This window comes from Eschrichtius robustus, chromosome X (assembly GCF_028021215.1).
Source record: "Eschrichtius robustus isolate mEscRob2 chromosome X, mEscRob2.pri, whole genome shotgun sequence".
Classification (NCBI taxonomy): domain Eukaryota; kingdom Metazoa; phylum Chordata; class Mammalia; order Artiodactyla; family Eschrichtiidae; genus Eschrichtius; species Eschrichtius robustus.
Genome location: NC_090845.1, coordinates 92,825,576 through 92,853,538, shown reverse-complemented (window position 1 = coordinate 92,853,538; position 27,963 = coordinate 92,825,576). Strand labels below are relative to the sequence as shown.

Below are 27,963 nucleotides of genomic sequence, written 5' to 3'. Positions count from 1 at the left end.
TCACTGCATAAAACATCAAATATCTAGATCAGTACTATCCAACAGAACTTTCTGTGATGATGGAAACGTTCTGTAGCTTTTCCAATATAGTAGCCTCTCACCGTATGTGGCTACCGCGCACTTGAAGTGGTGCTAATGGGACGAAGGAACTAAATTTTAAGTTTAATTTTAATTCATTTAAATAGCTACATGTGGCTGGGGCTACCATAATGAACAGCATATACAGCTGTAGACTACCTAAGAAGCACACAGACACAGACACTTCACTTAATATCTAACTCACATTTATTAAAAATTGAAGATTACAGAAAAGCATGAATATTGGCTTTATTAAACAAGCTCAATTAACTTACCTTTGACTAACAAATCAGAGCATTTAATATCACAAAAGGAATTTTGAGCATGAGGTCAATTCCAACCTCTGAAATTAAAAACAAAAGAAAAGCAGCTAAGACATTTTCCGAAGGAGAGAGCAACCACAGACCTCCCTCTGGTGGCAGGAGATAAAGTTGCTGCTGAAAAGCTGATCTGCTTCTGTACCTATACATAAAACTGCTCACAGACATTTATATAATTATAACTTAAAAAGACTCTAGAACAATATATAAGGAAAATAGATCTGGTTTTTTGTAAACAATGTTAGACCTAATGTTCACTTACTATGAATGCTAATCTCTCTAGAAATCTGATCTTTCCAGGAAAAATAATGATTTGCCAATGACATTTGGGAAATTGGAGCTTTCACAAAACAAGTTTATGAAGCCTTAACCAAACCATGAGCAAAAGAAAAGAGAGAAATTCTTCTCTGTTGATAAATGTTCTGGGATGAGACATGAAAAGGAGTAGAATCAGAAGTATAAAGTAGTAAGCAGCAGTGGGTTTGTAAGAATTCATGGTACATCAAAAGAGACAGTTTAAAATATTACAAGAGTTCTTAATAACCAAAACACTTTTCATTCTGATAATCAGTTTCAAAAGACAGCTCTGCCACATTGCCATTTTAATTACAACCATATATACTCATTTAGATTTAACTACTGAACTACTACTTTCAAGTACAAGAAGAAACTCAAAATAGAAATGACTTGCATTACAGCTATTGCTTTTCCCTCACAGCTTCAGGAAAAACAGCTTTTATATACACTGTAGTAAGTACAGAATGTACAGAAGACAGTTATATATACAAAAGTGCATTAATATAGTAATACATTTAGCAGAAATACAGGAAAAAAATCCTGGTTAACAACCTGATACATTACAGTATTTAAGACTACTTGAAGATTCTCCAAACCAGTCAACTTCCTACTTGCTTTGGTTATGATATTGATGCTACATAACTAACCTTTGAAACTAAAACAAAAAATTGAAAGTTTTAACCGTTTGTGAAATGTTTTACATATACTTGTGTTTATCCTTAATAGCTTTTGAAAACAGTTCTATAAAACTCCCAACACAAAGATTTAGAATGGATAATACCTATATCTAAATTAGAGTACTCAAAGGAGAAATTAAATTGATCTACTATAGGAACAGACATGGTCTGCTCCATTCCTAAAAGCCTCAGCTTGATAACCTAACCCCAAAGTCTCAACTTAAATCCAATTGGTCAGCTACTATTAAAGAGCAAGCAGCTCCACAAAACAAGCCATGGCTTCAGGCCACTGTTCCTTAGAACAATTCAGAATAGGTAAGTGTTAACTTGTCATTTATACATATTAATTCTACATCTACCTTTATATAGTCAAAATGCATATGTATAATTAGAACAACTCTCCTCTTTTCTACCCCCATCCCTCACCACAAAAAAAGAACACAGATTTCCACAGGTTCCATTGACCACAAAGATGTAACAAAGAAATTTAACAATAAAAAGTATTACATATTGAAATCAGAGAAGACCAAATCAGTTCCTCCAAGTTCAGTATGAATATCTAATTAAAAATTAATTTACCATTATGTGATCTAGGTTAAAACATTAATAACCTTAATTTAAAATATAATTGTGAAGGGGGGCTTAAAACAAATAATTTTAATATTAGAAAAAATATGAAAATAAAATTTTAGTGAGTCAACTCAGCTATACCATGCAACCTCCTTACTCTTTTTTATCCTTAAAAAAAATTTTATCAAAGTATAGTTGACTTCTTACTCTTAATAGCCAGTTAACCTAGAGGAATTTTCAGAGTTCCTTCTAAGCCTTTTGGAATAAGTAAATAAGTAAGTTATTTTCCAAAGAAATAAGAATTAAGCATTTCTAAGGAGCTATGTTCCAGATACTGACAGGGATGCCTAGGTCTAAATATCTCTCAGATACCTCCTGCCACTTAGCATAATTTCATTGTAAAGATAAAACTTATCTTACTTTGTCAGACTTAAAATGAATCCAAAGTTACCACAGTACATGTGTATACAAATACTTATTTTCTACCTAATAGTCCTTTTAAGGATTAAATTTACCTCTAAGTTTAGACATGTTGAATGTCAGTGTAATCAACATCACTACTACTATTTGAATGTAACTGGAAATTTTCCTATCAACCATCTCAAACTATATACTGACTTTAAGTAACCCCCTCCCAATTCGAAGCAAACATTTTTTCTTCTAGATAGAAGTGCTAAAAGGTAATTTGTTAAAGGGAAAAGGAATGTTCAGCTATTACATGAATGAATACAAAGAATTCCTAAAGTTAACAAGAGAATCAACTTGCTATATAATCTCTGTTCTTGAAGTACTTTTGCCTTGAAAATTATCTTTCCAGAGTTATCTGGTTTTAAAAAGTATTCTCGGGAATTCCCTGGCAGTCCAGTGGTTACGACTCTGTGCTTTCACTGCCGAGGACCCGGGTTCAATCCCTGGTCGGGGAACTAAGATCCCGCAAGCCACACAGCGTAGCCAAAAAAAAAAAAAAGTATTCTGGTTTATGACTTTTTTCAGGGGAAAAAATAAAAGAATACATTAAGCTATACTTTAGTTGACTTCAATGTTCTTCCATGACCTAGCTGGGCCAAAAATCAAGTTATGCAAATGAAACTTGAGATCTGAAGGTTTTTGTTTTGTTATACACTCTTATCATTGATTACGTGGTTTGATTTAATGCCTTTGCTTACTGATATCCAACAGCATGGGCATTTTATAAAACGAATTACAACATTTAGATTACTTTTGAGTTTGGAACAGCCTGATATTGACGAAAAGTACAGAGTTCACCTTTAAGGCACATGAGGCTATATAGAGTAAGCCACAAACAAAAAATTCTGCTAGAGAATCCTGGGAACAAGACTTCTATATTTGTCATGTACTAACATTTTTGGCTTAAATATGAAGACATTTGATCAATTTCACAATTTTTAAAGCTCATCAGAATCTGGATACCTTTATACAATAGTTTCTTGAAATTTTTCCTTCATGAGGGGTTTTAGCACTTTTAAGAGCGAAATAAAATGAAATGTCCACCCAATTCATGGAGTCATCGAATTACAAGTCAGTTTCTGGGATTAATTCAGCAATATCTAGTTAACCCAAAGGACTGACGAAACGGACAAAACTGCCAACACACCTAACTAAAAATAAGACAAGTCTCAAGAAAAAAAAAGTTATTTTACTCTAAGTTCTTCTTGGGATAGAATGAATTAGCCCTTTATACTCCACTACACATTATACTACATTGCCTTACTTTAACTCCATTGCAAAACTGTGGAAAAAGACATGCCATTTTGTTTAAACTCAAGGTTCACACTTTTAAAAGCTGTGGTAGGGACCGACAGGCTTCTACGAAATCTTTTTTTTTCCAGTTTTGTTGAGATATAATTGACATACATACGAGATCTCTAATAAAATGTTTCTGGATAAATCTGATGTGACTTTATCATGCCCTTAGTTAACAAGGCTTATTTTTTATCATGCCCTCAGTTAAGAAGGCTGATTTTTAAAAGGAAAGACTTATTTGCTCCAACATCAACTCTCTACAGATGAGAACTGACACTGGAGCAAATAAATCTCACATTTTTATTAATTGGTTAGTTGGGGTTTATATTTAAAAAGAAATAAATATTGAGTTGGATTTGTTTTAAATTGAACTCAGAAAGAGACCAGACTGAATTTATTACTTATTCCAAGAAAGAATTCAAACTTCAATTACCTACAGGAGGCAATAAAACCAAAAAAAAGTATAGCACATTAACAAAGATGAGAACTTTTTGTCTTTTTCTGCTGTTTATTTGTGGGGGGGTAGGTAGAGAAAAACTTTGTAATCTCCCTCTTCGATGATAAGCAAACCCAAGTTGCTTAATTTCTTTTCTTTTCATTCTTTCAATCTCTTCCAAGCCAACTTAATGAGCTCTCTCTAATTTATGGTACCGTAAAAACAGCGCATCCAGTTTACACAAAATTTCAAGGCGCACTTTACTATAAACACTCAAACCTTTATAAACTTTAAAAATTGGCTCTGTGGTGCTTTGGTAAACTTGTTTAATAGTGACTTAAGTTAAATCTAGGGTAGTAAGACTACGTGATTGTTGGGAGAATAGAGGAATTGGTCTTATTAGGATTTTCTTCTACTGGTCACTGTCAAGTAAACTGTTGCCAAGTGTTTAATAGATAAATGCTGCTCTATGATCTCCAAAAGTAGCCTGTTTTCCTTGAAGAGCAGGTAAAGAGAACAGGCAATCATTCCCTGGAATTTTGCTTTTGCTAAGAGCAGGTAGAGAATTCACCTGTATTTGCTCTTCTCTCCATTTACTCTTAATATATTTGGAAGGGAAAACAACGAGGTGGACCCTTTCTGTCTTCCTCAGAATATTCTGGGATCTATCCCCAAGCTCTCTTTGGGCCCTCTAAGCTAGTTAGAAGCACAAACAGGGGGTAAGAGGAAAGTCAGAAGGACTACTCCAACTGATAACCATATATACGTATATACTTTTTAGTAAAAATTTGAAGTATGAATTTAGTAGTCTTCGAAATGTTACAACCATACCACAGTCCTCAGCAAAGCTGCAATATATCAATTTTTTCCTCAGTTTCAATTCTTTAACCTTCGGGGAACCAAAATAAAATCAAAATTTCAAAACACATGACTGTAAGAAAAGGTTAGGCCTTTCTATCAACTGAGAATTAAGAATCTAAGTTGTTAACCTTTTTAACAGGTTACTTGATATGATACAATGTAAAAAAAAAAAAGTAGGACTCTATCAACCGCTGACTCTAGAGTTTAAAAAATTATTGATTACAACTCCTCCTACAAAATTATGATTACCTCCCAAGTTTCCACAACAAAAAGAAAATTATGAAAGTCAGAAAGCAGCTTGATTGTCAGTAGTATCAGTTTCCTTTTTTTTTTAACCCATGTGAATGTTTAAAGATTTGTGGAAAAATAAAAGGAATCACACTACTTCTAATGTTCATAACAAACTCTCCATGAAAACATTTAAAGAGACTCCATGAGTTCACATTTAAAATTAGAGTTCTATTAGTAGCCAAGAAGCTAAGTTTTTTTTTTATATCTCACTGCTCAGTGTATTTCTAGCGATTTATAGAGTTTAGCAGAACTGTAAGGGTTTTCTTTAGTTAATTTTGAACATTAACCTGTTCACATGCCAGAAGCTGTTACACCAAATAGTTAAAAATTAGAGCTGTGCTGAAAATAAAAAGACCTACAAAAGAACTTGATAGAGATATTTTCTGCCTTTAAAACCGTTTCACAGCCTAAAATTTCAAAAAGCAGTGGAAAAGTAGAATTGGTTGTTTTGCTTAATTGATTTTGCCATTTGAATATTAATCAACATAGCATCAAGTCTAAAATTCAGCCACTAGTAACATTATTTTCTCAGTAGTCATCACTTGCAGAAAGGATTCTGAATTTACATAAAGTGAAAAACAAAAACAAACCTAACGAAAGATATCAGGGCCTGTTTTTACACCTTTGAGTTAATAATGAATGAAAACAGATAGAACTAAACCTAATGAAGGCACTATTGTAAACAGCAATCCACACCCTACCCCAACCTGGAAAAAAGATGTCCACTAGGAATTGAGAATTATGCTACGGCCCTTTAGAAAAACTAAACTAAGAAATCATAACATTAAGAAGGAAACTGAATTATGATCTCTACATATGTATACTGACATAATAGACTATTTGTCAGCAGTACCTTAAAGTCTTCTAAACTGTAAAAGTACTAGTCTTTGAAAAAGCCCACTTAACCACCCTGAAGTTTAAATAGTCAAAACATTTACTAAATCAGTGGTTCTTAAAACTAGAGTGTGTGGCAGAATAACCTAGTGCCTGTTAAAACACAATGCTAGGCCCCTCCCACAGCATTTCTGATTCACTAGGTCTGGGGTGGGGCCCAAGAGTATGCATTTCTAATAACTTCTCAGCTGATGCTGAAGCTGCTGGTCTGAGGACCACCTGCTGAGAACCACAGACCTAAATTATGAATAGTACATCAGCACAGCCCTAACCAACAAAAGTTTGGTCAAGATGCATGTAAACAAATAAGGATAGAATAATGCTTAGAAAGAACGCGGATAAATTCACCCTTATTACATCAAAACATCTACATCTGCTTCGTGGTCTTCCTCAGTCACTTTCAAGGACAGCACTTCTTCATTAAGGAATAGCCCACTGAGCCTCTCCTTCCGAGCCTGCCTCTGCTCTTTCAGCTGCCTCTTGCGCAAGGCCTTCTGCTGTAACTTCCGCTGCTTGGATCGCTTCTGTCAAAATAAAAATTTCTAAATCAGTGAGGTTCAGTTCTGGCCTATCTACCCCAAAGTATTTTATGGATCAAATTCTATATTTTCTGATTAGAGATGTTCAAATTCCTCTGCAGTACAATCCTGGTTCCAGTAAGTGAGCCATTAACTTAGACATGAAAATGATTCTTCAAGATTCTATTTCAGTGGTATTTGACCAGTGAATCTTCTTATAAGGAAGGGTTGAAACTTGATCATTTGACTAGTTATGGATAACCAATCATTTCTTAGACATTTTTATATCAAATTAAGGCACACTGGTGTCAGTGCAGAGGAAACATGTAGTGAACAATACTGAATACAAATATAGAGAACATTGTCAAAATCTCTAATGCTTATGCTTTTAAGGTGCCTTTCATCCAAAAGCACTAGCAATTTTACAATGGCTGGGAAAGAACCATGTCTTTTTCATATTAAGCAAATACCATCTTAAAAGTCCATTAGAAACCCAGTGGGTACTCTATTCCTTGTCACTGGTGAACTGATGCCAAAAAGGAATGACCACATATCCAAAGGAAACCCATGGCAACCAACATATCTGGCTATGTTTCTGCTACTTTGGTAAGAACCAGGGAAGGAATCACTGTGTATCCTTGTCACCACTGGGTTCCCAAAGAGTTATAGAGAAACCCTTATCATCCATAAGTTGGCTCCACACTGTCGCCACTGCAAGGAACCGAACTCCCCTGCTAAGCGTCACAGAACCATTCTATATACATTTAAACTTCTTATTTATGTGCCCAATAATATTATACAGAATTTTTTCAACTGTCAGAAGAGTAGACAGAAATTAGAGAAAGCATTATTACATTTTAAAAAGAGCTAAGAAGGAACATTCAAGATTAAAACATTAAGAAAACATTTAACACACACAAAAAACATACAGAACATTTTTAGGAGCTAATAGACAGCAACATCAGCAACATGGTAAGGTCCGCTTAGTAGTAAGCTGCAGTCAGTATTGCAATCTTGAGACTCACTCATTATTTCCATCAATTTATCTTACTTAAAACAGACATAAAAATCAGATAAAATTGAAGGTAATATGGCTGTGGGTCAAAACAGCATTTCAAAGCACTCAGCCTAGAGGGCTTTGATCAATAGGAGAGAATCCTGCTTGTTCAATTAAAACCAAAACCCACAGGCATCTATACAGCAGGATAATTATAACTCTTCAAGAAATTTATATGAAGGAATACTAATGTTAATATTGAAAGGTAAAGTTTTGTATTGATTAGACGTTTTACTTTTGAATCCCGAATCCGCTCTGCTGCACTTGCAGACAAGTTGCTGTCACTGTGTGCTCGACTCATGTTGGCACTGGAGTTTGAAGCAGAGTTTCCAACACTGGACCCACTGCTGCTTGCAGAACTGACCATGCTGGCACTGCTGCTGCTGGCACTGGCACTGGCACCGCTCACTCCACTGGTGCTTGCGCAACTAAAGTTGCTTCTCTTCCAGGCCTCTCTTGCAGGCCGTAGGCGAGGGCTATGCTCCTTGATATAGTTTCTGACCTTGGAACAGACAGACAAAAACTGGTTACTGCTGTTCCTCGACATTCTGCCTTCAAAATAATGGAGAAAAGAAGAATATTGTACTTAAAATTGTCAAAAGTGCTACAGATGCACATAGGTAGAATATAAAGACAAAAGAAATCTCTAAATGTAGAAACAAGTACCAGAAAAATTGACAATGTTCAAAATTCTAGAATACATATTATGAAGTTAGATTTTTAAAAGCATATAAAATATAATCAGTAAATGGAAGGCTACTAGCCTCTAGAATTTAGGATTATAAGAAAATAACACTCAGAAACAGAAACTAACAATAAAATAAAATGCATAAGAGTAGGCATTTTTTAAAGGTTGCACCTTAAGATGATTTAAGTAAGCTGCTGATTATATCTAAGATTAGAGTGTTTCCTAGATCTTAGCTAGGGGCCCACAGTACCTGTCTTCAAATGCAAGGCATCAATTTACCATACTAATGAAAAATGGGCTGGAATGTAGAAAATTATAGTATGTCTGTTGAGAGAAATACTGAGAGAAATTTTTCATAAATGATGATAAATGCAAGAAAATAAAAATTAGAACATAAGTACGCATTCAGCTATGCATCAGAGAAAGAGAAGTAAAGAAGATACCAGAAATGTGTACCTCAGAATAGCAGAAGGAAAATTCATTGTTTTATCCTAGCCAGGCTCAATTACAGCATAAGACTATTCAGATCCCCCAGCTCAGATGTTCACTCAAGTACAGCTCTCAATAATCAGTATTTTGATTCTGTCAATTGGTCTTCTGTAAACTGAGTTAGAATAAATCTATACTTTAGCATAACCACCCCTTAAATTGTGAAATTAGGTTTCAAAATCTGCATAACTAAAAAGCAGGTTCTAGATCCACATGGTCCCAGAAAGGTACAGCCAGGTGAGATGTACATAAAACTTCTTAAAACCACATGTTCTAATATTACATTTCACAGCAGTGATTTTGACCTTAATTATTTATGTATTTACATATGACTATTCAAGTATACATGTTATAAAACAATGGTATTTTCAATAGCTGTACAATCTGTATTTTCTTTACATACCTGCTTCAGTTTTTCATCTGTGAGACAGTTAAGTTCAATAATAAACTCACTGTCTGTAGGGGAGATTTGAGCAGAAGGATCAATTATTTTAATAATATCAAGTTGCTCCCGAAGACCCATCTCAGTACTGACTTTACGACTCAGATACTCAATATATTCCACCTATATGATGAAAAATTATAATAAACAAGATCAATGCCAAAACCTCTGATCTTTTAGTGTGTAATTTTTAATGTTTTAAATATCAGAAGCACTTAATATTATATTTGTTCCCTGCAAAACAATTAGTTAGAGCTCAAATTCATATTTACTAAGCAATCCACATTTATCCAGTAGCTTTAAATAGGCAATAAATCAAGCTTCACATATGTGTGGTTTTTTTTTTTTTTTGGCCACACCAGGCGGCATGTGGGATCTTAGTTCCCCGACCAGGGATCAAACCTGCATCCCCTGCATTGGAAGCGCGGAGTCTTAACCACTGGACCACCAGGGAAGTCCCCCACATATATGCTTTTAACTAAGAATGTTGAGATCGCTACCTGTTCATCATTTGTCATTGCACTCCAAGGAAGTTCATCTAAATTCCGGTGCTTGTTTTTCTTTTTAGGAAGCAGGCAAGGTGAACATGGAATACTGGGTATGACATCAGAAAGTACATCACTCCCACTGGCAATGTCACTGCCTGGTAACTTTATAAAAATAAGGAGAAGGGGGCAGGGAAAGAAAAATTAAAATAAATTTAAATGCCACATGTTTTGCATTGATTAAAAATGACTTTAATAAAAGACTAATGACAAATACAGAATCAGAAGACACTAACTCTGATCCACTCCTATGTTAGACAAAGCAGCAACATCAACATACTCTTTGTATATACAGTCACTTATTCAATGAGAGATATTTTCCAAAAGCTTAAAATCACAATCAAGGCTTGTTAAAATGCTAACTTAAGAGTCAATCATCATTAAGGTTTTAAATTCATAATGTGAATGTAGGACCCACACAGCATAATGAATAAGGAGCACTAGTCTCCATCTCAAGAGACCTGAGTGATCTGCCACCACCTGGCTCTTTGCCAGACACTGTGCTAGACATACTGCCAATATAAAGACAAATCATGGCCCTTGTCCTCATGTCTGTATTCATAACCTCGAGACAATTAAACTAATTTAAAATATGTTGTTAATATAAAGAAAAATACCTTAAAGACCAGAAGTATTATAAAAGAAAAATTAGAAAAAAATGGCAAGAGACAACGTGTAGACAAAGGAGAAAGCAAGCAAGCCTAACACACAGAAAATCAAATCAGCAAAAATATGTGCTATAATTTTATACTGACCATTAAAAATCAGTTAGAATGGATTTAATTTTTTAACAGCTTTGTTGAGCTATAACTGATATACAAAGAACTGTACATATTTCATATATACAATTTGATGACTTTGGACATATGCATACACCCATGAAAGCATCATCACAATCAAGGTAATAAACATATCCATCACTTCCAAAAGTTGGAATGGATTTAATTTTAAATAAATGTGTTTAAGTCATTTTTCAGAAAGATAAAATATTTTCTTCTACCATGGGTACATAACAATCTTCAAAAATAATGTTTTCATTTTTACAATGCACAAAACAGCACCTTTTTGTTGTTTTGGTTCTATAGACTTTGCAATTATATCTGAACTCTAGGTGATTACTAGGCTTTTGAAGTTACCAAAACATAAAAGCCATTTTATCCAAGCAGATTACTGCAATCACATGTGTTTGGCCTCCTATTGTATCCACAGCACTTTAATAGGTACAGGGAATCCAAAGGAGTGTAAGTCGTGGTCCTTACACAAGAACTTTATATTCTACTTGGAAAGATAATACAATAGCACAAACATATAATTTTTGTGCTATAATATAAACATAGTGTGAGTTGAAGCTACAAGATTAAAGCTTAGAGAACTACAAGGGGGCAGGCACTGGGGAGTCAACTGCATAGAAGAGATGAGTGAAGCCACAAAAAGGGGGTTGATCACTACACAAGGTGACCATGATGTTTAGAATGAAGTTATCCACGTTAGCTATTACTCTTAAAAACCACATTTTCACTTTGACTGTCATTGATGAATCTAAGCATATAAGTGACATCCAACAATCTGTATGACTTCCTTTAAAATCTCATTAACTAACACTGCTTGTTCACCCTTAGCCCAAATGTTACCTAGTCAGTGTAATGAAAGAATGATTGCTGAATGCACACATGAAGGCCATCTCTTTTCCAGCCTTTAACGTCAGTAAAACATTTTGCTATTTTCCCTTTGAAAAACTTCAAATCACAACATTACTATGTTAAAGATCTCCCTGGGGTTCCTAAAACAAAATGAGATGCTCCTTATCAGATGAAAGGCCTCCCCTACTTCAAGCTCCTTTGATAAATTAGGTAGAGAAAGGAACTCTCAAAGTATCTATACTCTCAAAACTTAAGAAAAGAATTCATCTAAATCTTTAGCCTATATCGGCTAAGTGCCAGACTGTATGTTAAGCATTTTAATTTGTGCCTTTAATTCTGTTTACATGTTTGTTGGGGGGTGGGTGGTAAAAGATAGGCAATTAATGATTCTTTGGCCATTTTTTTCTGGGGAGAGGTTAAAAGATCCCAAACAGAGTTCAAATCAAATCCCAGCCCCACTGCTCACTAGTCATGTGATCTTGTGTAGGTTAGTTCCCTTCTTTGAGCTTCAGAGTCTTCAGTAAGTTATGGTTACTGTCATCCATCTCAAAGGACTGTTGAGAGATTTACGTAAGGTAACATGCCTGGCACATGGGTGATACTCAATAAATCGCAGTATGTCCCTTTTTCTACACCTTGCCATAGTTTTAAACCCTTTTAAAAAAGGAGCATAGGGCTTCCCTGGTGGCGCAGTGGTTGAGAGTCTGCCTGCCAATGCAGGGGACACGGGTTCGAGCCCTGGTCTGGGAAGATCCCACATGCCGCGGAGCAACTGGGCCCGTGTGCCACAACTGCTGAGCCCGCACGTCTGGAGCCTGTGCTCCGCAACAAGGGAGGCCGCGATAGTGAGAGGCCCGCGCACCGCGATGAGGAGTGGCCCCCGCTCGCCGCAACTAGAGAGGGCCCTCGCACAGAAACGAAGACCCAACCATAAATAAATAAATAAATAAATAATTAAAAAAAAAAAAAAAAAGCTCAACCTTCAACATTCTATTAAAAAAAAAAAAAAGGAGCGTAAACCCTCAGAGAATACCTCATGTTGCTAAAGTGGCTGGGTTAAATTTCACAAGGTAGTCTCTTGGAATGACAGCATGGGGAAAAGGAAAAGGTATTCAGGTAAGGAGAATAAGTTAATAAAACCATAGGTGGAAGAAAAAAACATAGGATGAGGTTAAGGAGACCAATATAATTAAAACAGAAAATCAGTGCTAGGGATTTGAAAGTTTAACAAACGAACTAGAGCTGTTATATGATATGAAGAAGTAGGCCAATAACATTTCTAAGTAGAAGTAGTAATGATGAAATTGGTCTTGAGGGTAGATGAGTTAAAAAGCAGTATGGGGACAAAATAGAGGAAAGACTGGAATTAGGAAGCTCTTTTCTTGTGATCTGGGCCTGGACTAAAGATGGGAGCACATAGGGAAATTTTCAAATGAAATATAATTTATAAGATTATTTGATAACTGAATGGATAAGGATAATAGTCAAATGGCCATATGTGAGACCAGAAGAAAACTGGCAACATTTCACGGTCATACAACCCACCCTGGTTAACATACAACCCTTAAAGACCTCATTTTTTATGGCAAGAGACCTGAAGTAATGTTACATAGATCTTCTAGACCTACACCTCATTTTACAAATAAGGGAAAAATGATATCCAGGGAGGGTCATACGGTTAGTGGCAGCATCCAAAGAAGGACACAAGTCTAGTGCTTTCGACTATGTCAGCCTGTCCTGCCCTGCAGGTAGTTTGGAATGAGAGAAGAATGCAATTTGGGATATGGAGAGTTTGCAGTGATAATGAGAAAAGCAAGTACAAGTGTCCTTTGAAATGACAATAATCATTTTACAATACACTATAAGACATGTCACAAAGCAGAGTCTTTTTTTTTCCCCCATGGAAACACTGTAATTGGAAGTTGCATTACTGATCAAGGACTCAGCATCAGATAATGGGCTAGCACTAAATAATAAGGTCATTCAACTGGAAATGTCAAGTAGTCAATTGGAGATATGGGATTAGAGCTGCAGATGTACAGGAGAATTAATTGTATGTGCTCCTGTGTATTTATTAGACAGCAATTTTCCATTTTATAACTGATAATATACTTCAGGGTAAAAATGCTTAATAATTCTCATCTCGTATTTTTCATGGACAACAATATTTGGTATATCTATATTAGAATCAGTAATTGTGACAAGTAAGGAGAATTAAATCAAACCTCTGCCATATTTTCTGCAGTATGCAGCAAAATTTTATGAGTAAGCTCATTTCTGTACCAGCTGATGCGCAATTTCAAATTGTACCTAGGTTTCAAGCATGACAGCTGAATTACTCACTCTTTAAATTTTATATGCTTTCCTGCTCAACAATAAAATAATTTCTCAAGTTCTAAGACTAGTCAAATATATCTTTAATAGTTAAAGGACTGCAAGCAAAGAAAACTATCAGCAAGGCAAGATGTTTTCATGCTACTTCAAATGCTAAAATGCTACTTCATTCTAAGGTTAAAATCCTGCCTTATCAAGCAGTTAGCATTTCTCTTCCCAGAGAATCTATGAATCATTTATATTTACTTTAGTAGTAACTGAAACATCTGTTTAAAAGAAAGATTTAAACAGATGAAGATTTTAATCACAACAGAGGTAATACGAATTTTTAAACTACAGTCAACGATTTTTAGCCTACATTAATCCTAACACATAATTTGTAATTATCTTCTGGGGTAATTTATTGTTCATGATTATGAGATCCCACAAAGACAAGAGAGCATTTTAAACCTTTCAGCATATTTAAACGGCAAATATCCATGGTAACAGAGTACCTACACTCCAATTTCAGAAGTGGAAAACACATTACTAAGGCAGGCCTTATTTTTGTTTCAGTGTTGTCAGTCATGTGCATTAACAGTGAGTGGTCGGGGATAGTTTTCCACTCTACTCATAAAATGAGTGAAGAAGTCAGCAATTAAAATTAAAAAGCGCCTGCCATTTTGCAACATTACGGATAACTCTAAATTAAGTCACATGAAATAAGCAGAAAAAATATTTATCAGAATTATCAGAACTCCATTTGCTTATACTGTGTTAAGAATCCTTGTGGTCTTATTTTCAATACAAAGTGTGCACTTTAAAAAAATGAGGCACTGGGAAGTAGGGAAGGGAAGGAATGGGAGCTTGGGATTAGCAGAGGCAAACTATTATATATAGGATGGATAAACAACAAGGTCCTACTGTATAGCACAGGGAACTATATTCAATATGCTGTGACAAACCATAATGGAAAAGAATATGAAAAAGAATATATATATATATATATATATATGTATGTATGTATAACCAAGTCACTTTGCTGTACATAAGAAATACAACATTGTAAATCAACTATACTTCAATAAAATTTTTAAAAAATGAGGCACTGAAAAATAAAAAAGTACCCACACAAAGATGCTCACTGCTGTGTTATCTATAATAGAAAAAGAACTGAAACAGACGTAAATAGTGGAATGGTTTCATAAGTTCTGGCATACTAGAGTACCAGGACTATTATGTAGTCATTAAGTGAATAATTTGCAGATCATGAAAAAGTTTATATGTTAAATGAGAATTTTATTATAGTATCTTATCCAGAAGAAAAGGGAACACTGCCCAACTCATTCTATGAGGCCAAAGTGATACAAACACATCACAAGAAAGGAAAACTACAGACCAATATCCCTTATGAATACCGATGCAAAAGTCCTCAACAAAATACTAGCAAACCAAATCCAGCAGCAAATTAAAAGGATTATATACCATGACCAATTAGGATTAATCCTAGGAATGCAAGGGTGGGTCATCATACAAAAATCAATGTAGTACATCAAACTAACAGAATGAAGAAACTGCGTGATCATCTCAACAGATACAGAAAAAGTGTTTGACAAAATCTAACACCCTTTCAGATAAAAACACTGAACAAACTAGGAATAAAAGGGAAATGCTTCAATATGATAATAAAGGACATTTGTGAAAAACCTACAGCTAACATACTCAAAGGCGAAAGACTGAAAGCTCCTCCCCTAAGATCAGGAAAAAAACAAGGATGCCTGCTTTTGCCACTTCTATTCAACACTGTACTGGAGATCTAGCCAGGGCAATTAAGGAAGAAAAAAAAAACTATCCAGATTGGAAAGGAAGAAGGAAAACCATCTCTATTCAGAGATGACACGATCTTAAATATAGAAAACCCTAGAGAATCCACACAGAAAAAGAGAACTATTAAAGCTAATATGTAAGTTCAGCAAAGTTGCAGGATACAAAATCAATATACGAAAGTCAACTGTATTTCTATACACTAGCAATGAATAATCCAAAAAATGAAATTAAGAAAACAATTTCATTTACAACTGTATCAAAAGAATAAAATGTTTAGGAATAAACTGAGCCAAGGAACCATAAGACTTAAACACAGAAAACTATAAAACATCATTGAAAGAAATTAAAGAAGGCTTAAATAAAGACATTCCAGCCCATGTTCATGGATTGAAATATTTAATAATACTGTTAAGACAGTAACATTCCCCAAATTGATCTACAGATTCAATGAAATCCCTATCAAAATTCCAACTTCCCTTTTTGCAGAAATGGACAACCTGATCCTAAACTTTGATAAAGAAGAACAAAGTGGGAGAACTCACACTTCCTGATTTCAAACCTTATTACAAAGCTAGAGTAATCAAAACATAAGGATAAGGATTTCCTGGCATAAGGATAGATATATGTATCAATGGAATAGAATCGAGAGTCCAGAACTAAACCTATAAACACCTATGACCAATTCATTTCTACAAGGGTACCAAGACCATTAGATAAGGAAAAAATTAGTCTTTTCAACAAGTGGTGCTGGGACAACTGGATATCTACATGCAAAAGAATGAATTTGGAAGTCCTACCTCATGCCATATACAAAAAGTAACTCAAAAGGATCAAAGATCTAAATGTAGAAACTAAAGCTCTAAAATTCTAAGAAGGAAACAGATGAAAAATCTGCATGACCTTGGATTAAGCAATGGTTTTTAAAATATGACATCAGAAGCACAGAACTCTAAGAAAAAATAAATTGGAGTTCTATAAAATTTAAACTTTTGTGTATTAAAGGACACTATATCAAATGAAAAGACAACCTACAGAACGTGAAATATTTTTGCAAATCATGTATATGATAAGAGCCTAGTAGCCATTACATATAAAGTACTCTTACAATTCAACAATAAAAGACAATGCAATTTAAAAATGGGCAAAGGATCTGAATAGACATTTTCCCCAAAGAAGATACACAAATGGTCAGTAAGACATGAAAAGATGCTCATCATCATTAGCCATTAGGGAAATGCAAATCAAAACCACAATGAGATACCACTTTACACACAGTAGGATGGCTATAATAAAAAAGATGATACCAAGTGTTAGAAAGGATGTGGAGAAACTGGAACTTTCATGTATTGCTAGTGGAAATGTAAAATGGTACAGCCACTTTGGAAAACATTTTGGCAGTTCCCCAAAAAGTTAAACATAAAGTTATCACATGACCCAGCAACTTCCAGTGTATATCCAAGAGAATTAAAAATATACATCCATATAAAAACTTGTACCTGAATGATCATAGCAGTATTATTTATAATAGCCCCAAAGTGGAAACAATCCATCAGTTGATGAATGAATAAACAAAATGTTATGTATCCATAAAATGGAATATTCAGCCATAAAAAGGAATTGCTATGGACTAAATGTTTGTCACCCCCCAAATCCATATCTTGAAGTCCTAATCCCCAACATGATGATATTTGGAGGTGGGGCTTTGGGAGGTAATTAGGTTTATACGAGTTCATGAGGGTGGAGCCTGTGTGATGGGATTGGTGACCTTATAAGAGGACCAAGAGACCAGACCTATCTCTCTCTCCCACCTCTATGTGAGGATACAGCAAAAGGCAATCATCTGCAAACCAGGAAGAGGGTGCTCACCAGCACCTGTCCATGATGGCATTCTGATCTTGGACTTTCAGGCTCCAGAACTGTGAGAAATAAGTGTTTGTTGTTTAAGCCACCCAGTCTATGGTATTTGTTATAGCAGCTCGAGCTGACTTAAGACAGGAATGAAATACTATATGCTATAACATGGATGAACCTTGAAAACATTATGCTAAGTGAAAGACCCCAGACACAAAAGGCCACATGTTATATGAGTACATTTATATTAAATATCCAGATAGGTAAATCCATAGAGAAAGTAGATTAGTGGTTGCCAGGTGATGGGGTCAGGGGGAAATTGGGACTATCTACTAACAGGCATTGGTTTCTTTTGGAGTGATAGAAATGTCCTGGAATTAGATAGTGGTGATGGCTGCACAACACTGTGAACATATTAAAAATCTCTGAATTATACATGTTAGAAATATTAAAATGGTATATTTTATCTCAATTTTTAAAATTTTTAAATAATTTTTATCCAAATCATATTTACAACTGTATATGAAATAGAAGCATTTGAAATAAAATAAAATTTAAAAAGAGGGGCTGTGGATTATATTTTCCTCTTTAAAAGCCTCTTAATTTTCAGTATAGCATTGTTTATAACAAGAAAAAACTGAAACCAACCTAAATATTCATTATTAGGGAACTGATTAAATTATGATGCAGTTATCAAAAAGAATGAGATATAGTACAGGTAGTTGAAAAAAGCAGAGGGCCAAACAGTGGCTGAAGTATGATCCCATTTTTGTGTGTCTTTTTTTTTTTTTTTGGTGGGGGGTGCCCTCACCGAGCAGTATGCGGGATTTTAGTTCCCCGAACAGGGATCGAACCTGTGCCCCCTGCAGTGGAAGCGCAGAGTCTTAACCTCTGGACCGCCAGGGAAGTCCCTTTGTGTGTTTTTAACGCTGTGCAAGCATACTTGTATCTGCACAAGCTCTTAACAGTGGTAACCACAGAAGAGTGGGACTTAGAGACCTATTTTTAATTTTATGCTATTTGGTATTATTTGATATTTTAATAAAAATTGCTTGAAATAAAATGTTTGATTCATCTTTTGGAAAACAACTTCAAGTATTTAGATGGCTTTCAAACATAGTAGATATTCAAGTATTTGTTGAATATAACAGTTGCTGTATGCAAGAAAAGCTTTTTCAAACGTTATTGTGTTTTACAATCAGAAAATGGATGTTGCCATAACATGATCTACATTTTCTGAAAGACTGTTTGGAAATGCTGCCTTATGATGAGTGCAATTTGCCACAAAGCCATTTTATGTGGTATATGTGCCACAGAAGAAAAGACATTGTTAGGTGAAAAACATCTCTACATATGAAGAGAATACAGAATGAGAAATTATATTCCTAATAACAATGAAAAATTATGTATTATGTAGTGGTTTGTGATCTTAGATATATAACGTGACCTTGATGTAAAGGTATTGTGCCTATAAGGACATGAAGGCCATTTATCAATAAAGAGAAAATTTGCTTGGATTAATGCACAGAAAGGTACTAATGATATATAATAATAGGAACATTATACAAGTATTAAATTACATGAAAATGTACAAAAGGTACCTGTAGCGTGAGAAGCCTAAAAGGTACGTTAGCAAAAATAAAGGATACATATTTCTTCTAATTCTTAATGCTGTCAGAGAATCTCCAAGACTGAATAAACACTGGAGAAATTTACTTTAAGGTAGAGATGAAAATACCAAAACAGAAATTCATACTTCTACTTATGGAGTAATGATGGCAATATAAGAAAAAAAATCCTACCTGCCATTCAAATTCGCTATCTGACCAATCCCAGTATGTGCTAATAGAAGAAGAGACATCACTGCAGACACTCCCCTCAGGGAATAAATCAAAAGACGTGAAGTCCTGATCATCTAATAGGGAATAGCAATCATCTTGATCTCCAACAGAAACTGATGAAAACAGCTCCTCACTGCATTCTGAGCTGGCCACACTTGTTCCACAGGAAGTTAAGTTCCACCTTAAAAACAACACAAAAGAAATCACAACAGAAACTACAGAATCCACACAATTTTAAGATACAAATAGGATACGATTAGTACATTTATGAGGAATATGAGCATATTTTTAGATACGATAATGATATTGTGATTATTTTCAAAAGAGCTCTTATCTTTTAAAGATATATACTAAAATATTTATGAATGAATATGTCTGGGATTTGTCTCAAAATTATAAGGAAGGGGCTGAGGAATGAGTAGGGGTATAGATAAAGCACACTGCCATATGTAATTGTTGAAGCTGCACGATGGGTATATGGGGTTCATTACACTATTCTCTACTTTCATATCTGTCTGACTGGAGCCGGACTGAGTTCAAATTCTTGCTCTGTCACTTGCCTGCTGTTTGATCTGAAGCGAAACAAATCCTCCCCAAGCCTGGGTCATCATCTTTAAAATGCGGTTACTATTTACATTATATGAGAATGCATACAGAGCACTCAGCAGACATAAAATGTGCTCAATACATGGCAGCTATTAATATTAAAGAAGAGAGTAGCCAGTGCAGGGCAGAGAAAAGCACCAACAAAGTACACAGGTAGAAGCTCAAAGTGTTTCTTATATTTAAATAACCTTTACATATTGATGATATACAGGATCATTGCAAAGATGTTGGAACAAGAAAGGAGTGACGAATAAGATTAAAATGACCAATAATTCCACTAACTAACAATAACTGATCCATAATGTTTTGGCACTTTTTTCTACATGCATATGTATATTTTTACAGAATCAGCATTGTGTGTGTGTGTGTATGTGTGTGTGTGTAGATAGATATTAGTATCCTACTTTTATTCACTTAACATTATATACTGAACATTTACCCAACTATATTACTTGAAAACATTTTAATGCCTATATAATATTCCACTGATTAAATGTATCATAATTTATTTACCATTACTCCTTCAATAATAGGTACTTAGGCCGTTGCCAATTCTTTTATTGGTATTACAAATAATACTGAGATGAAACCGTTTTGTTTATAATTATTTATCTAAATATATAATCTCTCAACATAGATTATTTGAAAGGAAATTACTGAGTCAAAGAATATGAACACTTCTAAGGGTGACAGTATACTTAGCCAAGTGCCTTTTCCGAAAAGGCTGCACTAATTTGCCTTCCCCAAAGCAGTCCATAAGAGTGCTCATTTCACCACAACCTTAACAGCACCAAAATTTTCATTTTTAAAAATTTTACCTAGCTGATAGGAGAAAAACATTTTTATATCAATTTTTATTTCTTTGATTACTGGCAAGAGCAAAATTAAAAATAATTATTAGCTATTTTGCTACAGCATTTTACTAGGTATTACTATTTTCCTTGTTGATTTTGTTAGAGTTCTTTATATGTTAAGGATATTAACATTTTGTCTGTATTATTCGTTGCAGTATTATATATTTTTATTTATTTTTTTTTTTTTATCTTGAAATCTACAAATCTGTTTTCTTTTATAAATTTCCACTAGCTTTATATTATTAATGAGATAATCTTCATTGCTTTGGCAGTAGCCTAGGGAAATTAACCCTTAAGACAAGATTTAGTATATCTGATACTAATAAGGTACTAAAATAATGACTTCCTGAAGAAAAGCTTGTTATTACCTATTATTAGGTTGTTTCTCACCTTTCATTAAATCCAGTTTTTTCCTGAATTGTGTATTCATTTTTTAAACTTCCCCTCTTATTTTATATAGCTAATCTTAATTCCAAAGTTCTTGATTTACAAAATTTGGGCATCCTGACAATTTTATGGCACCTTTTCCTTTGTACTAAAGGTAGAGTATTTTAAAGCACTGAAACACACACACACTCTAAACTATTATAGTTCAGTAATATAAAAGCAGAAGTCAACAAACTTTTATAGATAGGCAAAAACCTAAAATTCACCTAAGAATCCTAGAATACCTTGTAATATTACCTAGTTTCATCACGTGCTTGCTAGGTAAGCAGTATCCTCATTTTTAAAAAATCAACAAACCTGGTAGAATTAACCAAATTGCCTCAGTCATGCAATAAGGCAATAGAAAGCTGTGAATGACAATTACAGTGAAAGTTCTGTCCTTTCACACACTCAACAAACATTTAGTCAGCATCTTCAGTGCGCCAAAGCACTGTGTCATGTACTAGGAAAAGCTGTTAGATAATTGTTTTTAATGAGAATTTCTCTTTAGCTTCGAAAACTTAGTAGAAATGTGTTTCCCTTCACGAGTAATAATGACTCTTTTTTAAAAACTAAGCCATATTTAATAACCTAATCATTAGATCACTGACAAGGGAGTCAGGAATTTGCTTGGTTTTGTGCTCTTACCTTAGGGCAAAATCAGGATGTTCCTCAGTTTTCCAGATCTATAACTTTATAACAGATATTACAAGGTTCTGGGTATTCTTAGAAGCCTTAGCTCCTTGTTCTTTTTTTTTTTTTTTTTTTAATTAACAGCAGCAAGGAAATTGGTCTCATACTTGAAACAATCATTTACAAAATAGAAAAATAGTACTTTGAGTTTTTAAAAAATTCTATTATCTTCTAATATGCAAACATTCTTATTCTTATTATTTTAAGACAAGGTAGATAAAAACCAAGTAGGAAGTACTTTCATCCACTGCTGGTGGGAATGTTAAATTGGCACTGGCATAATCTTTCTGAAAAGCAATTTGGTAGTGTATATATAAAGAGCTTTAAAAAGGTTCATTCCTTTGGACTCAGTAATTGCCTTGCTAAGAATCTATCCGTTTCCCCAAATAGAATTTTGGAAAAAAGATGTATACACAAACATGTCCAAACAATATTATAATAGCAAAAAAAGGAAAAACAAATGCCCCCAAAACATTGGGAATAATTAAATGATATATCTATATCTGAATAATGGTGTTTTAAAAATCATTAAAGATCATATTTTCAGGCTATTTATTGAAAAAGAAAAGAAAATGTAACTGCAAATAACCTAGTCACAAATTATATATATAGCCGGATCCTGATTTTTAAAATTATGTATGTAAAAAGAAATAACATTAAAAGTAACAACAGGGAATTCCCTGGCGGTCCAATGGTTAGGACTCGGCACTTCCACTCCGGGGGTGGGGGTTTAATCCCTGGTCAGGGAACTAAGATCCTGCTAGCGATGTGGCACGGCCAAAAAAAAAAAAAAAAAAAAAGGTAACAACATCAAAATGTAGACAGCTGTTATCTTTAGTGAAAAGGATCATAAGTGGTCTTTACAGTTTCGTATATGCCCACAATTTTCTATAATGAACTTTTATAATAGAAATTTAAGAGATGCTTTTAGACTGTTCTGTTGGTTTCAAATGTGTAATGGAAGGGCACTGTGCACATGTGCTCAGCACTGAACTCTTCAAATTTACAAAGCCCTTACATCTTACTCCACTAACAGAAAACTACCTAACACTAAGATCCTAGCTATAACCATGCAATTATTCACAAAGGAGACTTTCTCCATATTTTAAAAGAAACGTTGAAAAGAATCCATGAAATGGGGTTTAACTCAATAACTAGGCTTGCTGCCCAAATTTTAATTTAAAAAAAAAAGCCAAGAACATTTATCTGCAAGGCTTTTCAGCAAGAATACACAGATGAAAAGATTTCAGCGGTATTTTTCTAAAATTAAGAAAAGCATGTGCACCACATACATTCTTCTGCAGCCCTTTCTCTCTCAGGTAGACCTATTACCTCCCAGGATAAGAATCCAGCCAATGAGCACTGTGGAATACAGTCCTACTGTCAAGTTAATGAAAGTCATTCCAAATCCATGCCATTTATTCTCAGTTAACAGTCCTCTTTGTATTCCTCACTGACTCCCTGCCAGAATCCCCATACAGCCACCCTGACTTCTGCTACTCCTCTGGAGCCCAACAGGCCATCAAGGTCCCAAGTTAGAGCAGATGACACAACCCCCCTACTTTACTCATTCAAATTTCCAACTCTCCTCCCAGCGACCTCCATTGTCTTGGGATCCTTACCCATCCCTCCTACCCCCTCTACAGTCTGGGAAGTAAACAACATTCCATGTCATTTCTAAGGCTAATTCTTCCATTTGGCCTTTTGAGTTAATCCCATCCATCTCCTGTCATCCCACCTGCTCTTGTATTGTCAATTCCTCTCTTTCCTGTGGGCTGCTTCTAAGGAGCTAAAATATCTGTTCTTGGAAAATACATAAATAAACAAGGCAAAAAACAAACGAAGAAACCTTCACTTTTTTTTCCCAAATTACCACATCTCTCCTTCCTTTCCCTGCTAAATTTATTGAAAAGTGTCTTCTATTCTCTCAACCTCTGTAACCCCACAGTTCCACTCCTATCACACTACTGGAATCTCTGTTCTAGAAATCTACATTTCTAGCCTAAATAGTTCTCCAAAGCCTGATCCCCATTCTCAATTTGTCACAACAAGCCCCCAAACCAAATTCCTCATGCCTCTGTAATACATCTCACTTCATGAAACGTGGTTCTCCCACCTGTAACTCACAACTCTTCTGCACCTCTAATTCTCTAACAAGACAGGAAAACTGTGGGTAGAACAAAAGGCACACGGTAGTCTTGGGCTTCTGCTAGTTAATGGTGATTGAAAATGGGGCTCTGAAATCACAGAACTGAGTAACTGCTTTATACAATACGTAGTTCATTTTGTATCCTGCCAATAGGGTATACAAAAGTGAGGCACTGTCCTCCTACATGCTTTTCACAATTGTTCAATGTCAAAGTACTGATGTACTCCTGAAAGAGGAAGAGAATAACACAATGAGTAGTTCATATTAACCTCCTTCATCTCGCAACTTAATTACATGACCTACCAATATCATTATATTTTTTTTCAATTTGCTAAATGATATCCTTTTTTGATGACAGTGGAAGTTACCGTGGACAAATGCTAAGAGAAAACCCACAATTACACCAGAAAAATCCTGTCCCCAAACTAAAAAAAAAAAAAAAAGCCTTAGAAACTATATATATATTCCATATTGATATTTCAATTAAAAATGAAATGTTTTAAGTTTTTTTGGCTTACTGAAGTTTATTTTATTCCCCCCAAATTCTAGACAAACCCAACTTGGTGATAAAATCCTAAAAGATACTCCTAGAAAAGTGAATTCTCAGGAAGCTGGCTATGTTCGTGTAATTTATTTTCCACTGAACCCAGACCAGTGACACACCAATCTAAGTCACAGGTGACTCTAAACGCAACAAACATTCAAACTTAGGAATCATAAGTAATAGTGCCTTGACTCTTTTGATTAATGAAGACTGCATAGATACCCCAGAGTCCAGTAAACGAGCAGACACAAAATCATCATCACCATAAGACCCTTATCGACAGCATTATTTAAACAATCTCCATAGTTTTGTTATCAGGTAACAAGGAAGAAGCAAAATAAACGTAAATCAAGTACCTACCCACTGACAAGCTTTCTATTTTCAATGAAACTTGTTTTATAATGATTAAACCCAAGGCACGATATCAGAACTCAACTATTCAGATCTGATTTGTTTTGGATTGTTGCTTGAATTGGTGAATGATGTGCTGTGACCCATACAACTCCAAAATAAAAGAACTCCCTAAACTAAACTTTGCCCACATACATGATTTAGCTGTTTTCTTCTCCCTGAAAAGAAATAACTGGAAGCATATGGTCCTCTCAAACGCCATCCTGAGGAGCGGGGTAAGAAGGCAGAACGTTCCAGAAGGAGAAAAGATTTAAAAAGCAAGGTAGCCTAGGGCAGAAACATCACCTGCTGTAAGAATTGCTAATTCTGCTTCCCCTTATCTCAGCTGAGGAGGGTACAGAGCAAGATAGACTAGACCTCCTGCTACCATTCGAAGCCTTGTGAAAAGTAGGGTAAGAGAGGGGGGTTTTAAGAAAGCAGGCAGTAACTAGAAAAAATGCTTGACTTGGGAAAACTGGGGCTGAACAAGAACCTCCCCCTCTATCTTCACCACCTCATGCTGGAAACAACCTTGACCCTACCAAGGTCTGTAAGACAAGGGGTAGAAAAACACAAGGAAAAAATGGGGAGGAGGAGAAAGAACAGAACAAGCTGTAAGAAATGTATTATTCACCATGCTTCCCTCCCCATCACCCCCACACATTTTGGCAGCACTTACCCTCAGCCTCTGTCCCCACTCCTTTGCCCTCATCATCAGAGCAGGCTAATTCTGAGATCATTTAACTTTCCTGTGTATATGATTTATTCCAGTGCTGCAAAACTTAAAATATCCAATACGTGCACAAGTATTCTTTTACCTTATTTTCCAATGCAAACAATTCTAAGCACACTTGATTTCATAAATATGTTACATTCATGCTATAGTCACATCATGGGTTTCTGTGAGTTAGTCTAAGAAACCATAACAACCATTTATAACACTGGAGCCATTAGTTCTGTTCCAAGTTTCATCACTGGCTCCGAAGGAGTAATCCTGGCTTTGCCTGACTCGGTTTTATTAACTTTAACACAGTCTTTTCTCTCTGGGCCTCAGTTTCCTCATTTTTGCAATGAGGATTTGGAACAGTTGTAACAAGTTTACTACCGTTTTCTTTTCAAATGTGTTATAGCGATGTTCTGTATGATTATTTAATTGTAACACCTTGTTTCCAGACTATAACTTTCTTTTAGGTAAGAATCATATTTTATATATTCCTTGTACTTGGTAGAAGGTTAGTAACTCTGTAGATTGATTTAAGGGGTTGGGGGGAGCATGCAAAAGGCATTAGAATGTGGAAGGATTTGTTTGTGTTCATATTGTAAAGTGGACCAGAAATCAGAACTAGACTCCTTAATGCAACTCCAGTATTTTCCATAGCTGAATCCCTCTCTCTCTCCCTCCTCCCTTGTTCTCCACCCCCTCCCAGGCTTCTGTGTGTGTGTGTATACACACATATACATATAATATGCACCTATGTTATAGGTTGGGGTATGTGTAAAACATCTTCAAATCCCCCACATTTGATATAACACAAATGCCTGCATCAGAGAATTCTCCAGAACACTCTACCTTCCAATAAAACCAGTTAGGGGATGCACCCTCTGAATAAATTTGTATAAGCAAGCCCATCCTAAGCTTCGCTGCATCCTTCCACTGGGGGAGCAAACCAAAGGATGTGCTTCAGGAAGGAATCTTCCAGATTTAAGCTTATACATTTTGGCAGGGCCTAAAGCGCTAGGGCAAAGAGTTCATTGAGCAAAGAAAAAAAAAGAATCGCCTGGTTTCCTAGAGCTTCACTAAAAAATGGGGGGTTGGGAGGTGGAAACAGGGCTATGAGACAGGTTAAAAATTGGGAAAAGGTAGATTCTAGCTTTTAAAGTGCCACCTTTCAAAAAGATCGACTTTTGATTTTGAGCCATCCGAAATCCTCTCTATGGAGGACTGGATTGTACCGGAAATGGAAGGGGTTAAACTTTTGAGGGTGGATGAAAACAGGGAAGCATCTAAGAATCAAGGGTTGGGGTTTGGGATTCACAGGGTACAGATGGGGCGGGAGGGGGAAGGGAGGAGTCGCTGGGTCAGAAGATGAATGGGGGAAAAGAGAGAGAGTAAAATGCCGGCCAAAAGGAAAATCGGAGGACAGGGGTGAAATAGGGAGGGGAAGAGGGAAGGAGCCCGGGAATGAGCGCTGGGCGGAGGAAGGTGGGGGAGGGGGCGACTGGAAACGCAGACCCGAGGCGGAGGGCCAGAATGGGGGGAACCCGGCGTTCTCCGGCTGGAAGCAGGGGTGTGGGCAGTCTGCCCCTGCCCTCAGCGGAGGTTTGTACCTGTTGGTGTGGAAGCGGTGGAGCGGATCCGTGCGATGGCAAGACGAGAGCTGACAGCCGAAGTCGCTGATGTCCAGGCAGCCCGGCTCCTCGCTCGGGCAGGTGCCCACCCCGCGAGGGGGTCCCAGAAGCGGGAAGGGCTCCTCGGGGGTTAGAAACTTCTCGTACGAAGTGGTGGCTGACGCTTCGTCGGACATGGTTGGAGATGGCCTGGCTCGGGCTCCCTCTCCGGCCCCCGACTGCTCCCGCGACCGTCCCTGCCCCCACTCTAACCTGTCCGCTGTCGCCGCCGCCGGGGTGTGCCCGCCGCAGCTCCCTGGCAGGCTGCGCACCGCGGCCCACCGCTGCCCGGGGAGTGCCGAGCGGCACGAAGCGGCTGCTCGAGGCTACAGACGCCTGCCGGCCACTCAGTCAGCGCCTCAGTGGCCTCTTTAACCACCTCAACCGTCGCTGCCGCTGCCCGGCCCAGCCCAGTCAGCGCAGCACAGCGCCGCGCCGCCGCCGCCAACCGGCCCGCCCACTGCGCTCGCCGCTCGCAACTGCAGCACTCAGCCCGACACCCGCAGGGAAGGGA

General features: G+C 36.2%; 1 protein-coding gene across 1 annotated transcript; it reads right to left on the bottom strand.

The window, feature by feature from the left end:
- Positions 1–318: 318 nt before the first annotated feature.
- On the bottom strand, positions 319–27,899 carry FAM199X (family with sequence similarity 199, X-linked). The gene is made up of 6 exons (XM_068533701.1): positions 27,390–27,899; positions 19,361–19,580; positions 9,883–10,032; positions 9,344–9,505; positions 7,999–8,265; positions 319–6,712 (listed from the first exon to the last, which is right to left on the bottom strand). The coding sequence occupies exons 1-6, from the start codon at positions 27,584–27,586 to the stop codon at positions 6,542–6,544; spliced, it is 1,167 nt and encodes a 388-aa protein (XP_068389802.1). The 5' UTR covers positions 27,587–27,899; the 3' UTR covers positions 319–6,541.
- Between the last annotated feature and the right edge of the window lie 64 nt (positions 27,900–27,963).

Coding starts and splice junctions, on each gene's coding strand:
- FAM199X (XM_068533701.1), bottom strand. CDS start 27,586: ATGTCCGACGAAGCGTCAGCCACCACTTCGTACGAGAAGTTTCTAACC. Junction 19,581..27,389: donor CACCGCTTCCACACCAACAG/GTACAAACCTCC, acceptor GTTGTTTTTAAG/GTGGAACTTAACTTCCTGTG. Junction 10,033..19,360: donor ATAGCGAATTTGAATGGCAG/GTAGGATTTTTT, acceptor ATTTTTATAAAG/TTACCAGGCAGTGACATTGC.